General features: G+C 43.8%; 2 protein-coding genes across 2 annotated transcripts; both read left to right on the forward strand.

The window, feature by feature from the left end:
• Positions 1–367: 367 nt before the first annotated feature.
• LOC115388846 (major intrinsically disordered Notch2-binding receptor 1-like) lies at positions 368–4,663 on the forward strand. The gene is made up of 5 exons (XM_030092135.1): positions 368–500; positions 1,207–3,193; positions 3,480–3,698; positions 4,108–4,569; positions 4,619–4,663. The coding sequence occupies exons 2-4, from the start codon at positions 1,217–1,219 to the stop codon at positions 4,300–4,302; spliced, it is 2,391 nt and encodes a 796-aa protein (XP_029947995.1). The 5' UTR covers positions 368–500; positions 1,207–1,216; the 3' UTR covers positions 4,303–4,569; positions 4,619–4,663.
• A 3,264-nt stretch (positions 4,664–7,927) lies between these two features.
• On the forward strand, positions 7,928–14,960 carry LOC115388732 (rac GTPase-activating protein 1-like). Its single transcript, XM_030092001.1, has 17 exons — positions 7,928–8,037; positions 8,424–8,523; positions 9,045–9,247; positions 9,353–9,498; positions 9,651–9,717; positions 9,822–9,875; positions 10,436–10,513; positions 10,634–10,751; positions 10,855–11,000; positions 11,440–11,604; positions 11,690–11,785; positions 11,968–12,166; positions 12,310–12,415; positions 12,612–12,744; positions 12,820–12,928; positions 13,015–13,123; positions 13,818–14,960. Exons 2-17 carry the CDS (start codon positions 8,439–8,441, stop codon positions 13,891–13,893), a joined length of 1,890 nt encoding a protein of 629 aa, XP_029947861.1. The 5' UTR covers positions 7,928–8,037; positions 8,424–8,438; the 3' UTR covers positions 13,894–14,960.
• Positions 14,961–17,040: the final 2,080 nt, after the last annotated feature.

A 17,040-nucleotide genomic window follows, 5' to 3' on the forward strand; every position in this document is an offset into this window, starting at 1 on the left:
GGACCTTATGGTTTACTGTCAGTTCCAACATTTAGGAGTGTCAATTAGCAGGCATCAATTTTTAATCTTCCCTTTATTTGCATGCTCAACTTGCACACGCAGCCAATTACGGCAATGGCACCCTGAGAAAATATGCTTTTGATTCAGATCCCCTGGAAGTGGACGGATCACGAGCGCGCCTCTTGCTCCCATGTATCAATCAGAGACGCGTTGGCTTCCCAAGTGTCGTGGGCTGATCTGTGGCGAGGGGAAAACCGTTTGGATGTATTTTCAGGTCCCGTAGGGGACTGCAGGGACTTGTGGGAAGATGACCTGATTTCTAATTTTCTCCTCTGCCGCCCGGGCTGTAGGCTATACTCGCTGCTAAAAACACAGAAGCCCGTGAAACGCGTGTTGTTAGGATGAGCCGACCTGTTTGGAGGATGACCCCGCTGTTTGCGTAAATCTGGATTTTGTTGATGGATGCAGATGCGACAGTGATCCTTTGCCGGTAGATTCAGGTGAGTGGGGGGGGGTGAAGAAGAAGCAACTAATGTGACCTAAGCCTAAAGATATTTAATGATTCCAGTGCTTACAACCTAAATTGTTCTTGCAGCCGTGTTATTGTCCCAACTCTTGACACACAAACCCAGAAGGTGTCCCAGAGCGCACACCGGTGCGCATTTTCTACAGATGTCCTGTCCTGTTTATTCCGACTGGGTTTCAGATGCACCAGCTGGAGTAAAGCAGAAGGCACTCTAGTATTTATGCGTTGTGTGAAGTGGTGAGCGTGTCCCAGAGCTATGGATTAAAAACTGTCCGGTGAGGTAAAGATGTGCGCAGTGTGACAGCGTCACGGGATCAGATGATCAGTTATTTTGGGAACCCAAAACAAGGTCGCTTTTCTCAGTACCACTGTATATACTAATATACATGTAGATATACATATATCACTTATAGAACTATAAAACTAAGAATAATGAAATCATAATTCAAAACATTACGATTGCAACTCTGTATAATGAATATTGTAAATATGTTTTACATCTTTACAAAATGTAATAAAAATGTAAACAGTAAGTGTTATTAATTATAGGATTTCCACTCGCTTTGCAATATTGTTCTTTTCAACTTTGGCATATTAGTACATGTATATTTCAAGAATTACACTGTTCTCATGACATCCATAATTACCTTGCTTTTTAATTGTTTTGTTCCCCCACACAGGTGTGCAGCCATGGCTAACCTGCAGCAGGAATACCCCAGGGTCCTCCTGGGCATCCTGGAGGAACTGGCCAACATGCGGCAGTGGTTGTCGTTCCAGGACCTCTGTCGCATGGTCAGCACCCGATTCGATCTAGAGCACCTCACTGAGCTCAGGAGTTTGCTGTTTTCTGCCGCCAGTACTGACCCCTGTTTCCCAGCCACTCTGTTCAGAGACCGGGTTTCCACCAGAGGACAGGGGCTGTCGCCCATAGGCGTCGCCGCAGATATAGTGACTATCTTCAACCTTATCCAGATGACGGGTGGGGTTTTGGACGATCATCCAATGAGGGGGCAGACCGTCCTCCCTGTAGACCAGTCCCCGGGCCCCAATCTGCCTGGAATCTACCAGCTGAACATTCCTGGTCGAGAAAGAGCACGTGCGCACTCCGACTCTGGCGGCAGGTCTATTGATCAGCACTTGCTTTTTCCAAAATCAAATTACTCCGCCCACAAGAGAGGAAGTCTTCCCCCGGATCCCACCTCGCTCCTGTCCTCCCCTCCCATCAGGGCGAGGGCTGTGTCTTTTGATCTGCCTCACACCACACTCCTGTACGCCAGTGGTCAAGTCCCTAACGAGGTTATGAAGAACATCTACATGCCTCTGGACACCGACAGTGAGTCTAGTGGCGATTCTGCTCCCATGGAGGTGTTTGATGCTGAAAAAGGATCATCAGTCGACCAGAAGAGAAACATCTTTAAAAAGGACTTCCACAACCAACCGCCTTTAATCCCCCAGGTGACCGTTAACAGCGAATCTCCGAGTCCAAACCCAGGGAAGAAAGGCTTCGACAATCAGAGCTTTGATTTGATCCAAAATCCCTACCCGTCACCTGTTCTAGTTCACCAGCCACCAGATGAGCGGGCTAAACATGAGAGCATCGACGACCTGCAGGATTCGACCTACTTTGGACCCGGATCCGTCCCAGAGTCATCTCCACGGCAGATTCAGTCGAATAGGAAAAAAAGGCCCATCTGGAGCAATAAAAGCCAGAGTCTTGAGGACCGGATCGGCTTGAGCACCATTGAAAAGGGGATGGAATTACTTGCGGGGCAACTTCCAAGACGCTCGACCCCAGCTATGAACATTGTGGGGATGTCTGCGGGAGGTGAGACTGGAGACGGCGATGGAGTCAAAGCTCAGGGAACACAAACAGACCTACCAGATGCCCGGCGGCTCCGTAGCCTGGTCCACGCCGATCGTCTCTCCTTCATGACGTCGTTAGATGACCCAGAGTTTTGTGAGGACGACATCAGCGTCATCTTTCGTTTCCTGGACGATATAAGCATGTGCGGCTCCACGGGAGTCCTGCACCCCAGCGAGAGCACGGCTAACCAGGACACCCACGAGGCCAGGCGTGGCCGCCTCGGTCAGCTCCAAAGGCTTTTCCACTCGTTGGAAAGTAGTGACGACGGGCTGAAGGCCAGCGTCTGTAAGCTGCTGCTTCGCATGAGCCAGATAGAGAGACAGCTGGAGTCACTGAATGACGTGAAGGCTGAGATTTCCCAGGTGCTCTCTGCTCTGCAGCGGCTGGACGAAAAGATCCAGCAGCCGGTCAGCGGGGGTGGCGGTCAGGACACCGGCGGGAGGTGGTTGGAGCCTCTGAGTGGTGTCTCCTCTTTTATGAGTCATCCCGTGTCTCCCTCGGATGCATCAGACGCCCAGCCTCTGTCTGGGCGTCTGTTTCCTGGGACCAGTACAACTAGTCTGGACTGGAGCCGATGGAACACCTCTGGGGATCCAACAGAAAGCAACAAAGCTCAGGCGGATTCTAAAAGCGTGAAAGACATCAAGAAGGATGCCTCCTTTCGTCATGCTTCCAAAACGCCGCCTGAAGAGAAAAGCGTCTCTGACTCGAAACATCTGAACGTTCCAAATTCTGCAAGAGATTGGATTGTGTCGTTTTCAAAAACTAAAGATGGAAAAGATTCTCAAAGAAAAAATCGACAGGTAATTGAGACGCCTTGCTTTGTACTGACAAACTGTACTCTTAGATGATATATTAAGTATTAATTTCACAGCATAGCAGCACCTGCAGTCTTACAACAGTATACGGTCAATACTTTTCCATATTGAGTGTTTGGTGAGAGGTGCAAAGAAATTAGAGCCATTGCTTTCCAATTCACGTGCATAGATGTATTAAATTGAAGTAATGATGTCAGTTATTCAATAAAAGTCACCACATGGATTTTTTTACATAATAACATTAATGTTTGGTGATTTTTTTTTCCTGTAGGCAGAACAATCAGGCAGCACCACCAACCTACTCTCCCAAAAGTCCACCAGCCTGGTGGAGCAAGTGTTTAACTCGTCCTTGTTTCGTCACAAAGACAGCAGTCTGACAGGCGGGCTGTCCTCTGGGAAGGTCATGGAGCCCCGGCTGACCGAGGGGAGGGGAAGGCCCATATGGACCGTGGACGACAGAGAGGCACGCATCTCCCCTCTGGATTTACAGGTACGATCGTAGATATCAAAGGGTGTTAAAAACTTGCTTGTTCTGTATTATCTTTCATGTTGACTCAGTGCTTTATGCCTAGAAATATCCAAATAAACTTTGTAGTCTGTTATCTGTTAGGTTAAAGAAAAAGCAATTTACCTGTGAATATAAACCCCCACTTAAAGGCATATTACATCTCTAGGAAAAATTAAGACCTCAGCAGAGATGGAGGACATACTGGAAACTTGAAGTCAAGTACAACTACTATTACAATTCTTGTAATTCAGTAAAATCCAAGAGAAATACACACAATTGTTGTGTATAAATAAAATTACATACCAGACAATTGTCCTCCAATAGGTAGTCTATCTTTATTCAACAAATGTGCCAGTGTATTTGCTGTTAAAGTTAATGTTATTTCTATCAGGGTCAGGAGTCTCTGAACCCCAATAACATGGAATTTTGGATGGACGACATCTACACCCCGGGCTACGACGCTCTGCTGAGGCGTAAAGAGGCGGACCTCCGCCGGGCCAGGGCCTGCAAGCTGCTCGGACTCATCGTCGTCGCAGTGGCGATCATTCTCATCATCGTCATTCCTGTCTGCACTATGAGCATCTGAAAGACTCGCAGGCAGTTTTTATCGTAGTTGCTTTTTGTCAGCGGCTTTCTGCTGCATGCAGGAACTTGCACGTCAAGGAAATTAGTAGATGAAAGCTGGTGACGCTCTCAAGCTGGACAGTCTGTACCTCATACCGTTCCTCTGCATGCCACATACTGATTATGTCCCCAAGATCGGAGGATCTGGAACCCTCAAACCACACAAGCCATTCCCACATGCAGCTTTGGAAAAAAAAAAAAAAAGGTCAAGCTATTTATTTAATGAATTGTTCTTAATACTTTTCAAGAAAGAAGAAATGAGATGTAGAGAGTTAAAGACACAAACACCTGCTGTTGCACATGTTGAAGGAAGTGATCCCGAGCCAATGCAGAAGTGACTTACTTTTTTCTTATTTTGTCTGCACTTTATTTGTGAAACAACACTGTTTAAATGCATTGTGTGCACTGCCTGTTGTTTTTGTTCTCTTCAGAATGATACAGGGCTTCTTTTCACTTTGAATGAAATTAAAGATTTGGGTTTTACAACAAGTCTTAATTCATATGGGCAAGATTTTTTTCACTATAAATTTTAGTATAAATGTAGTTTAAGTAAAAAGATATGCCTATTAAAATGCTTAAATTAATTCCCAAAAAAATATTTTTATAGACTTCCCACCATTTTTCCAACCCTGTGCTGTTTAATTCACTTGTGAATGTGATTGCCTTGTGAGGCAGAGTGTTTACCAAGCATCAAGTTTCAAGAAATGAAAGGTTGCTGTTGATGTTGATGAACCGTTGGCTCTGGAACAATGGAAAAAAGGAGGGAGCCTTTTCCAGTAAGCACTGTCTGAGTGGGAGATCCCACTTGTAATTCAATTGACAGGATGTTTGGAGTGCACCTATGCGCATTATCTTCTCACTGAACTCACTCGGTCAGAGCTTTTCCACATACCTGCAGACTCACTTAGCACCAACAGTTTCATCTGGCTTCCTTTCGCTTGATAGTGTTGCGACTTCCCATTTGGTAAAAACATCCTGTTAACATTTGGTGCCAGATTTTTAAAAAATCCATAGAGGTTAACTCTGAGGATAATGGTGAATGATGGTATTCAACGGCCATTAAAAACCCTGCAGCTGCAGTTTTTGCTGAGGCTGACAGAGAGGAGTTGATTGTGCTCTGGCTAAAGCTGTAATGTAATAATAAAATGTGGTCAAAAATGGAGGTGCATTTTCAAATTAAAATCTAATACAGTCCCATTATTAACCACAGCTTCCAAATAATTCGATGAAATTAGTCGATATAGGCATCACATTTGTGTTCACATTTCAGGCGTTCATTTATGTTTCAAACTTTGCTTGTTCAGTGATGCTTATTTTGATTGTCATATGTATGACTCTCCTTGAAAAATATCCCAAAAAATTTGGGATTTCAATATTTTGAGATGCTGTATTATTCCTTTTCATGGCATAAGGTAAAGTCATTTTTAAAGAACAGCTTAAACTATTCTGGTTCATGTGTGATGGATCTCAAATGTGCTTTAGGAAAAAAATGAACACTTTCATTCACATTTTTTGGGAAGCACAGGAACCAAAGATTTGAACTGTAAAACACATATCTGAAATTTCAGCTAATAAAGCTTTTCTTCAGGTCACTTCTTCCCAGCCGACGACTTCTGTGTATGTCAATACTGCCACTATCAATAAAGGCATAATGCCAAAAATACAATAGAAAAGCACTTTAGTCCCTTAAAGGAATGCACTCAAAGGCACACACATACTGCTTACAAGCAGAAAAAAATGTATCACAAAGCTTGTTTGTGTTGTCATAGGTGGAAAACTTTGTGTACACAAACCTGCGCAGGATGAACCGAGGGTGTGCGCTACTAAGTAGACTTACTGCTTATCTGCCAAGTGTTCCCCATGAGCCTGTTTGAGAATCCATTACCCTTCCAATGGTGCCATTGCAGAGGGCTGATCTGGAGTCAGCACAATCTGCAGGTGCTTCCTCTGAAACTTTGGTGCATTAGCAGGTTCTGACACTTTTTTTTTCATTTTAAACATCTGAGAAGAACATTTGATCTGAAAATCTATCAACTCATTACTCAGGTAAACACTCTGCCTTTAACTAAATAATTGTCAATGAATACAATATGTACATATGGTATGCTAGAGAGCAGGTGATGTTATACATATGTAGATATAACTAACTAAGGGGGTGTGTTGGCTTATGTTGCTTGTTTAAACTTGACAAACAGATATGTGCCTTTTACAGTATTTTGTCTGCTTTGTTAAATAATGAATGAAGACCGAATGCAATACGTCATACACATGCACTCCTACCATCACACTGAATGGAAAAATGTCTGTTGAGAGAAACTGCGCTGGAAATGTAATTACTTCCCATTTTTCTCTCGGCAAAGTGCTTGGTTGTGCTTGCAGATGGCAGAATGAGTTCACTCACAGTTACAGACAGGGTTACAGACAATGATTGGTGCAAAAAGAGGAATCGGGCCGTTAAATGATCCATGACTGGAGGAAAAGTACATATAAATATGAATAATTAATAAAGAGCGAGGGCGCAAACTGGCTCACAGACCCTATTATCTCGAATCAATGGTAATATGCTCAGAGCACTCAGAAGATCCACATGGGGCACTGGGGACAAGCGTGAAGCTGAAACAGACCGCCAATATAGATTAAAAAAAACATACAGTCACAGACAAACTCTGAACCGCTGCTGAGTTGTTAAAGTGTTTATAAAGAGTTATTGAACTATACATGTACCCTCAGCGTTTGATTCAATGTGTTTGTTTGAGTTATCTTCAATAAATGTAGTGGGGCACCCAGATATGCCATTCATGATTGATGACTGTGTCCATTCAAACAAAAGGACAAAGTTGCTTTAAAAAAAGATGATTGGACACAAATGGAATATTCTGCACAATAGTGTCTCATATACCTGTATTGAAATCAGTCTTGGCAACAAGAAATGACACAGAGATTGATCACTGTCACTCTTCCATGAAGATCCTCTGTGACTTGATCTGGCGTCTTGTCTCCACTTTGAGCTCTTTTGCCGAGTTTATCATATGAAACATATGTTAATTCCCTTTGTGACACCAACAGGAATCATATTGTCTGAAGGGTATGTACTCTATCCCTAAAGACAAGTCATCATTCCCTAACGAAGCATCCACACAAAGCCCATACACTTCCTTTTCTAAATGCTACATTGGGATAGCATGTCCTTTGTGTAAGTGCTGGTGTCTCTGAATTCTCTAAGATATTCTTAACTTCATCTTTACTAAACTCTCTGGATCACCATTGAGTCCAGTGAATTCCTTCCAGGTCCTCTCCATAATTTCCTCAACACTGAAAATTATTTCTAATAGAAACTGAAATTAGAATGCAATTAAATTTACAAAAAGAAAGTTCAGAAACACACAAAAAAATTAAATGAATGAAACCTTTAGTTCAGTGCAGTAGCTGGCCTTTGAAATTCAGTGTTTGACACTGCTGCTCTAAATCAAAGCGCTGCAGTTCCACCTCCGGCCAACAGGAGGCGGCAGAGCGCGCGCAGCCCGCGGGCTGCCTGCCGGGGAGGAAGAAGAAAAGCGGCGCTGATTTTGAAACTTTCTTGAGGAATGTGGAGACTTGTGCTCCCGACGGGACAATAAAACATCTCCCGGCTGCCGTTTTCACCGGCTGCTTCAGCATTTCACGCTCGTCGGATGAACACAGGGCCCGTGTCGAACAGGTAACTCTCGAGTTTATTTTCATCCACTTAACAAAAAGCTGTAAAATCAGGTCACCTCTGTTCACTCCTCACTGTTTAGTTTCATGTGTGTCGCCACATGTAGTTTGTAGTGAAAGTGAATCCAGATCAGGAGGACATCGACCGATTTGATTACTCTGCCGTGGTTTGTAATAATCTGCACAACTAACTAACTGCACTTTTGTTTTTACGCGCCCTGATCTTACATAATCGCTCTGGTATTTAAAGTATTTAGAGGTCAAAATGCCTGAAATGCATCGTTTGCAGACATTTCCAGGTCCTAAAAACGAGACTCGAGTAAAAGTAACTTTGGAATCTAGTCGGTCAATTTCTCTATGCTGAAAACGCTGTGTTTTCTGAAAATCCAGCTGCAAGAAGACACAATGGAGTCGTCTGTGATGAACCTGTACAACCAGTTCGAGAGCCTGAGAGCCCAGGTGGACGGTCTGAACGAGAGCGTGGAGCCACGTGAGTTTCCCTGTGTTTTGGTATTTGTCACATCTGTGCAACATGTGGCACATTTAATGCAGTTTTCACCTTAGAATGTGTTGATGAATACACTTTATTGTGAAAACGACAGACTAAGAATTTGGAAAAACAAAAAGACTGTGCCTTCCCAGAAAATGAAAAGCTGTCAGCCAGAATGATGGTAGCTCACAGATCCTCATCCATATTCTTTGTTGCTTGTGAGACTTTAATGGATGCAATATCAATTTTACTACATTTGTTATTACATAGTACAATGTCTTTCAGATGATGAAAATCAAATCTTTTAATAAAGTAAAACACATACAGTTCTTCGTCACTGGGGCACTTTGCTGTTGAAAGTTGTCTAAACCACTGCTGGAGACTTGGGGGATGCAGCAGTTCTCTCAAAAGAGCTTTGTCTGTCCTTTTGTGACCTTTGTCTCAGGGTAGTTTGTATTATAATGACAGTGCACTGATGAAAAGAGTCGGAGTGAAACCATCTCTTTTGTCTTGTTACTCAGAGTTCCTGCAGATGGCTGAAAACTTTGAGGACTGTCGTAAGAGGTGGATGCAGACGGACGAGGAGCTGGTTTCCTGTAAGGAGACGCTTGCCAAAGTGGAGACCGAGAGAGGCGCTCTGGAGGTTAAACTGAAACACGCCCGCAACCAGGTGGATGTGGAGATCCGCCGTCGGCAGAAGGCCGAGGCCGTCCACGAGAAACTGGTCTGTGCTGCAATATTTAAATAACTGCATTCATCTCGCTATATAGATTATGACTAATAACTGAGCTTGATAAACTGAATGTTTCCGGGTCTGTCTCTACAAAAGGAGCGACAGCTGCAGCTGATCCGGGACCTGCTGATAGCCGATAACAGCGTTCACCTCAGTGAGGAGCAGCGCTCGGCCCTGGCTTTCCTCAGCGCCCACTCCCAGGCAGCTCAGGCTTCCAAAGCCAACCTCAACACCAGCCGCAGGTCAGACTCCGAATGGGAATGTAATAAAACTGAGGTGCACATCTATTTCCTGAGAAATGTGGAATGTAAAATTAGTTTTTTCTGAAAGATAATTTCATGTTGTGAAAGCTCACCTGTAAAAACTGGAAACACAATTTTGATTTATTTTGCAGATTAACTGTGATCGATGAATCGTCCTTGATATCGGAAATCAGCTATGATGAAACAGATGACTCTCTGGTAATCATGCTTCTCTTATTAAACATTTAACTGTTTTTAGAAGATTTGCCAGATGTAGGAGCTGTGAAGTATCAAACTCAGTCTCTCTTTCTCTCTCTCTATAGGACTGGGATTCGTCTGCATTGAATAAGATGAGACTTCGCAGACGCCAGAAAAGAGTGAGTCGTGTTTTAACCTACAGCATGAGTGTCTTTCATCTCACTCCAGAACCACAAACTGCCCACTTCCTTCTCCAGTGGCTCAGACCAGCGACGTGGTAGCAAAGTAAAATTTCAATACACATTTTGGTCAGTTCCGTAAGTTTTTCATTGGTGAACTGCAATAAATGCACAAAACCTTAACCGGCTGAACATTATATGTCTGTTTTAATGAAGCCTCCTGGTGCAAAATACAGAAACATGCTGTATTTGCAGCATTATTCATGTTTTCACAAATTCAGCTTCTGACTTTGATGCATTACTTCATCAGTAATGATCATCACACTGCAATCTTGAATAAATTTAATGAAAACAGCAGTTAATTCTCAGTCAATGTTACTGTAATTCTATCCCACGGGCTGACAAGGAGCCTCTGGTCGGCCGGTTTTGAGTGTTAGGTCTTGTGTTTGGTGCCCTTGACTTACAGCATTTGACATATTCCTATCAGGAGCATAAGAAGGAGTTCAACTCATCGACTGAAACTGATGGCTGCTTTTCTGACCATTCATTTCACTTCCCAGCGCTCCTCCAGGAAGCTCCTGGAAGTTCCCCCGCAGGCAGTGAAGAAGCCCCGGTCCACAGGCCGGCCGTCAGACAGGGTAACGCTGACCTCTGCAGCTCACTCCGCTCCATAACATTTCTCTCAGCTGGCTTTGCCGATACAGATATCTGCCTGGTTTTATGTTTTTACTGAGAAACTCTCCTCCTCTGAAACCCAGATGAACGAGTCCATCGTGGCCAAAACGACAATCACCGTGCCCATGAACGGAGGAGCGCTGGAGGCCGTCTCCACCATTGAGGCAGTGCCTTACTGGACACGCAGCAGGAAGAGGAGTGGTGAGGATTTTACACGACTGTGCTTCTTTTGCTACAATAATGCCGGTTTGTCATATAGAAAAAGATTAAATGAGGGTTTTAATGCTGTTGTCTGACTTTGCAGTTGCTCTGGCGTGTGACGATACAACAACTGACCAGTCTGCCACTGTTAGCGAGGCTCCGAGCACACTGGCCCCAGATTTTAAAGCCAAACAAGAAACACCCAAAATGAATGGAGAAGGAAAGAAGCACCACTTTATCCCCAAAACGGTACGACTAAATCCTTTTGTTGTACCGTTTTTTTTTTTCTGACTTTAAGCATAATCAATTCTTCTGGGTTTTTTAAAATACAGACAGAAATGTTTCAATGAACCTTTTGTCTCTATTTACTTTTGAAATTCCTTGTTCTATTTCTGTTCCCTTTTTTCTCTTTTTTCCTCTTTCTTTTCACCTATTTGTACTTTGTAATACCGATCATTTACCTTTTGAAAAATGACAGTTGAATTTGTAAGCGTTGTTCATGTGTTGAATGTTCATTAAAAATAAGTTCTAAAAAAAAAAAAAAGAAATGTTTCAATGAGAATTTCCACCTCCCTTTGTTTTAATCAACTTTTCTGTTTGAAGATATAAACTCTCTTCCAGTCGGAAATGGAGTTTCGCTTTTTCGTTTCTCTCACTCTGGATGCTGTGCTCCGTCTCGCTCACTCAGGTGATCAAGTCTGAATTCTGCGGGTCGTGTGGGAAAAGGACTAAATTCGGCAAGCTGTATCTCCGCTGCCAGGACTGCAGGGTTGTGAGCCACCCGGAGTGTCGGGAGCACTGCCCCCTGCCCTGTAACCCCGCAGCCGTCTGCACGCCCCTCAAGAACACTGAAGTACAGCCACCTCTTTTCCCACACTCCATATTTCAACACTCCCCCCATGTTGTCGTTGTATGTGACCGGATCTAATTTCGTTTAGGTGACTCTGGCTGATTTTGCTCCAGCCACCGCCCCACAGATCCCGGCTCTGGTTATTTACTGCATCAAGGAGATTGAGCACAGAGGCCTGCACGAGGTGAGTGAAGCTTTATTAATGTCCTTGTTTACTTGTCACCTTCACATTAAAGCTCTAATCCTTTCCCCTGAGAGACAATAATGGATAATTTCCCTCTAATTGGTTATCTCATTTCGCAGTAATGGGGTATCAGAGGCAGCCCAACAATGACAGCTGGCTTCTTTTATCTCTCCTTGCCCCAGGTCGGCCTGTACAGAGTTTCAGGCAACGAGCGCACGGTGAAGGAGCTGAAGGAGAAGCTCATTAGAGGAAAGACTCTGCCTCCTCTCAACAAAGTGGAAGACATCAACGTCATTACAGGTGTCCTCAAAGACTTCCTGAGAAACCTCCCGGAGCCACTGCTCACCTTCCACCTCAACAAGAGCTTCATGACAGCAGCCGGTGAGAAAGACGGAGATCTGTCGTGTCTGCAGGCGCTTTTCTCCGTGTCTGTGTTTATACATCTCACCGATCAGTCTCAAGATTGATATTGAATGGCCGCTATGTTTTCTTTACCCCTCCCTTTTTTTTTTTTCCTTTCATAGAAATTGAGGACGACGACAACAGTCTTGCAATGTTGTATCAGACCATCAGCGAGCTGCCTCCACCCAACCGAGACACTCTGGCCTGCCTGATGATCCATCTGCAGAAGTAATTTTTATTAATCTCATCTCAGCCCTGCTTCATATCATTTATCTCATTTTACTTTTCTCTATTAGCTTAATCTACTGTATACAACAGAATGAGGGTAAACAACTCAGAAACTTTGCTGGAGCCTCCAGCATCTCTGCAGCCCGGATCAGATTTGACTGTTAAAAGGACTGAGTGACATTCTGTCTTCCTCCAGAGTGTCCCAAAGTGTGAATACAAAGATGGACGTACACAATCTGGCCAGGGTGTTCGGGCCGACCCTGGTGGGTCATGCAGTCCCCGACCCCGACCCCATGACCATCCTGCACGACACCACCAGACAACCCCGGGTAAAGAACGGCCCGCCAGGCGAGAAGCTATGAAGAGGGAAGAAAATCCATGTATTAACGTTCCTCTGTGTTCAGGTTGTTCAGCGCATGCTCAGTATCCCAGCAAGCTACTGGAGTAAGTTTGCTTATCCAGACAGTGAAAGCTTGGACAACGCTCACATCACAGACACTCCAAAGCAAAAAGGTTCGTCACCGAGAGGCACGGCGAACGCCGCATGAACTGATTTAACTGCACTGAGGTTTTGTTGATCTGGATTTGTTTTTCCACAGTGAGCATCTTGGGACCATTGACCACTCCAGAGCATCAGATGATTAACAAAACCCCTTCCTCCAGCTCGCTGTCTCAGCGCATGATGCAGACCCTGTCCAGTACCACCCTGTAAGCTCACTCATCCTGCACTCATGCACTCACATGCCGTTCACACGCTCGGATTCGCCACATACAGACTCAGATCTGCAGTAATAATATAACTGTCTGATAACTTTCAGTCTTCTCCTTCGCTGTGGTGCAAACAAGAATGAGCACACTGCTCCTGACAGGAATCCCAAATCTTACTTGTCACCTTGTCTGGCCTCAGACTAATATTTCTAAAATGTCCTTAGTTGTTTGGCCGAAGGATTTCGGCAGCGTTCAGCTCACAGGTTGTCCTGAAGCGACTCCTCGTGTGAGCGTCATGCAAATGAGCGGCTCCGACAACACAACGCCGATCTCACTGCCGTCCAGCTCTGGGTCTCAGTTGTGTTTTGAGATCTTCTCTTAGTAAAACCGCGTGACCCCTGGGAGATAATCACAGAGAACATTTCAGTTAATGACTTCTTTAAGATTTTCTCCATATGCAGTGTCATCCTGAGGGCCAAACTGGGCTCCTTGTCCCGGCTGCATGTTCGCCACGTCTTTACTGAAGCAACTGAGTGACTATTAATGATACCATTAACACATATATCTCCAAATGACAACTTTGTGTCTATAAAACACTGCCATCAATTTTTAGTTCATTTAGAATAGTTTATTTTTTGAAATCCTGAATTTCCGAGTTATTTTCTGTTTTCTGTCTCTTTCTCTCCGCCCGCAGATTTGGAAGCAAGAGCAAAGCAACTTCTGCCTCCAAGCACCAGGGCAACTTCTTCGCATCTCCGCAGCTGAAGTAACATCGACGAGTGGAGAGGAAAAAGAAAACTATATTCATTTACACTAACTTACTAACTGCACTAACAGAATTTATCTATGTTTTGATAATCGAGTGGGGAAATGACAGCGCAGTTTGAGCACATCAAAAATTGATACCTGATTTTTCTCTAATCAAATATTTTTTGAATCAAAGAAAACACTTATTCTTGACCAAAACTGATTAGTGTATCTGGTTTGTCTAGTTGAATGAATACGGAGGGGAAAGTTAAACCACTGGCCGGTGCCTGTTTGTTTCTGGTTGCTTTGTCATTCAGAAACAGTTTTTATAATCTTGTCGATGTGCTTTAAAGCATAACCGCGACTCTTTTAACTTTGTGAACACTGACAGATTTTGGGAAACGTATTGCATTTTGCACACTATGGAACAAGCCAGTGAAATGTATTTTTATTTCTGCCTGGTGGTCTAAAACGCCACCAGAGGCTGCTCTTGCACCACTTTTGATATGCAAGCCCTGCCCAGCGAATAGGATCTACTGTACATCATGCACATAATCAGTCAGAGTTCCTGACAGTCCTTACACTGATAGATCTGCACGTTACTAGAAAGGTTAGTCGGCTGCAATGAGACAGTTCAGTAGAGATTCGAGACTCGCAGTGTGAGGCCTCAGGAGAACAAACAGAAGCTGATTTAATGCAAACATTTAGAATATATTCAGTTATTTAAGTATTTCTAACTACAGGAGCCTCCTTGTGCCTTTAAAGTTAACAGGATTTAAATGAATCCTCTCTTTGCTGCTCTCATCACTTTAACAAGACCTCAATGCAATGATTATGTTGACGCCAGTGTTTGTATTTACCTATTAGGAACACCAAACTACAAGTATAAACTGAACCCAGCCATATGTGTTATAAGACTTTTGTAACATTGCAATAATTTCTAATTATCTGCCATATTTTTGTACTCTTTTATATTCTTCCTTTATTTCCATGAAATATTATGTCTGATTGTCTCGCTTTCACCAAAGATCCCGTGGACTGAATGTTAACATCCATTCCTTTGTTTCTGCTCAATGGAGAAAAACACAAAAGTCCGTGGCTGAGCTAAAAATAAAGCGTGGAGCGACTGCTTCTTTTGTCTCGGCGAGTGGTGTTCATGCATGAGATGGACATGTGGGGCGAGGAGCCCTGCTGACACCAGGCTCTGCAGGCACACGTGGAGGGGGTGTGTGTGTGTGTGTGTGTGTGTGTGTGTGTGTGTGTGTGTGTGTGTGGTGTGTGTGTGTGTGTGTGTGTGTGTGTGTGTGTGTGTGTGTGTGTGTGTGTGTGTGTGTGTGTGTGTGTGTGTGTGTGTGTGTGTGTGGTGGGGGGGTTGTTACACAGAAAGAAGCAGTCTTACACCTGGATGTGAATGAGTGGACTGACTGTTATTATTGATCCCCTTTTCACAGCCTAAAACCTCCATTCATGCTCAACGCTCTTCGTTTGTTCGGGTGTAAAATGACCGCCGGCCATTGTTGCCTCAGATCTTCGGCGAGAAGAAGAAGCACATCGCTGGTTATTCCAAAGCCGATGTGCCGCTGAAAGATAATGCAATTTGGCTCATTGTTCCAATAGTCATTACAGCTATTTCCATAATCTATTGGGCTGAATGGGCAGGCGATGAGGTCCCACATTATTATGAATTAAAGCAGGGTCATTTATACATCTTACAGTTATTCCATTAACAGCCACTGTGGAGAGTGCTAAGCCATGCTGGAGCCACTGACATACATTTTATATGGCCTCATTTACTACGGTCTTCAGCAACACATCAGACCCTCTGAGATCTGAGCCCAGCTGTTTTTGAGGGGAGTAGGGCTGTGTGTGTATGTGTGTGTATGTGTGTGTGTGCAGGCAGAGTTCACCCAAATTAGTGTATTCTCCCTCCCTTTCTTTCTCAAACACACACACAGAGCTTTGAATGACTGCAGAGAAGACCCTCCAAAAAGTGTTTGAATTTCAAATCAGCATTAATAGTTCATTAGTCTGAAATCGGGTCTCCTGTGTGTCGATCTGTCCTCTCATCGGGGGATTGTGTGTTTATTTATGCTGCACGGTGCGGCTGCAGACTTCAAACAGCTGGCTGTGTACAATGCGTCTCTCCAGCATGCCCCAGTGTGCGGTGATGGAGCTGCGATCTGCCGTGGGACTGACGAGGGCCAAATGAGTAACTAGTCCAATTAAGAGCTCTTAAATAAATTACATTGTAAGCTGGTAAACACATAACAACAGCCCTATTTAATTCCTCTATTTATACAGCGAGCTGCAGTCGGTGACGCCAGAGAAAAACAGCGGCGTCCAGGAGCCGAACACAATCGATGCATCACTCAATTCATAAACGTTCAGATATTGCTGTTATTGACAGATTGAAGACGCAGTCTATAGCAGGTGTCTGCAGCTCTGCCAGCTTCACATCAGTCTAAATAACAGCATCGCCACGCCAATGTCAACTCAATATCTGCTCGTCAAATCCACCAATCGGATCGTGTCCAATCAATACGCCATAGTAAAAAGCCTGTGGGCTTGGGTTTGACTGTATTTGTGACATAGACTATTGCCATAATACTATATGTTGCTGAATAACTCGCTTCTCAAAGGCAACAAACTGATTTATCTCTCAAATCAGCAGCATCATCACCCAATGTAAATGAAAACAGCCTGACTTTATGTCAATGCAGCTGCTCCATTAATCCTCTCTGAATGTAACGACTGGTGGTCTTTGATTTATGCTAACAATACAGAACATTGAGTGATACAATATAAAAACGTAGTACAGGTCACATGGCAACAATTACAAAGGTACTGGTCCAAATATAGGGTGGGCTTATATTATATAAGACCGGAAACATATGAGAGGTCTGGTAATGAGGCACCGTTTCACATGTCCAAGTCCTGTTTCCTGAATTTAAAACTGTTAAAAGCAGCTGTTCGATTCTATGTGGTCTTACTATCTTCACTTTAGGAAAGTAATGACACATTTTCCTTCTTATATTAATAAAAATAAACCAGGTAGATGTTAGTGACTGGCATGATAATTTCCAAGATAAGACAAATGTTGGCACATTTTCTGGCTGTCTTTATCTTCACACTGTCGTTTTTCGTAGAGGTTGGCAACCAGCCATTTGTCA

The sequence above is a fragment of the Salarias fasciatus genome, chromosome 5, assembly GCF_902148845.1.
Source record: "Salarias fasciatus chromosome 5, fSalaFa1.1, whole genome shotgun sequence".
Classification (NCBI taxonomy): Eukaryota; Metazoa; Chordata; class Actinopteri; order Blenniiformes; family Blenniidae; genus Salarias; species Salarias fasciatus.

Excerpts from the sequence above, each read along its gene's own strand:
- LOC115388732 (XM_030092001.1), top strand. The coding sequence starts at position 8,439 with ATGGAGTCGTCTGTGATGAACCTGTACAACCAGTTCGAGAGCCTGAGA. Across the intron at positions 10,752-10,854 it reads ACGCAGCAGGAAGAGGAGTG|TTGCTCTGGCGTGTGACGAT; the intron begins GTGAGGATTTTA and ends CTGACTTTGCAG. Across the intron at positions 13,124-13,817 it reads ACCCTGTCCAGTACCACCCT|ATTTGGAAGCAAGAGCAAAG; the intron begins GTAAGCTCACTC and ends CTCCGCCCGCAG.
- LOC115388846 (XM_030092135.1), top strand. The coding sequence starts at position 1,217 with ATGGCTAACCTGCAGCAGGAATACCCCAGGGTCCTCCTGGGCATCCTG. Across the intron at positions 3,194-3,479 it reads CTCAAAGAAAAAATCGACAG|GCAGAACAATCAGGCAGCAC; the intron begins GTAATTGAGACG and ends TTTTTCCTGTAG. Across the intron at positions 3,699-4,107 it reads TCTCCCCTCTGGATTTACAG|GGTCAGGAGTCTCTGAACCC; the intron begins GTACGATCGTAG and ends TATTTCTATCAG.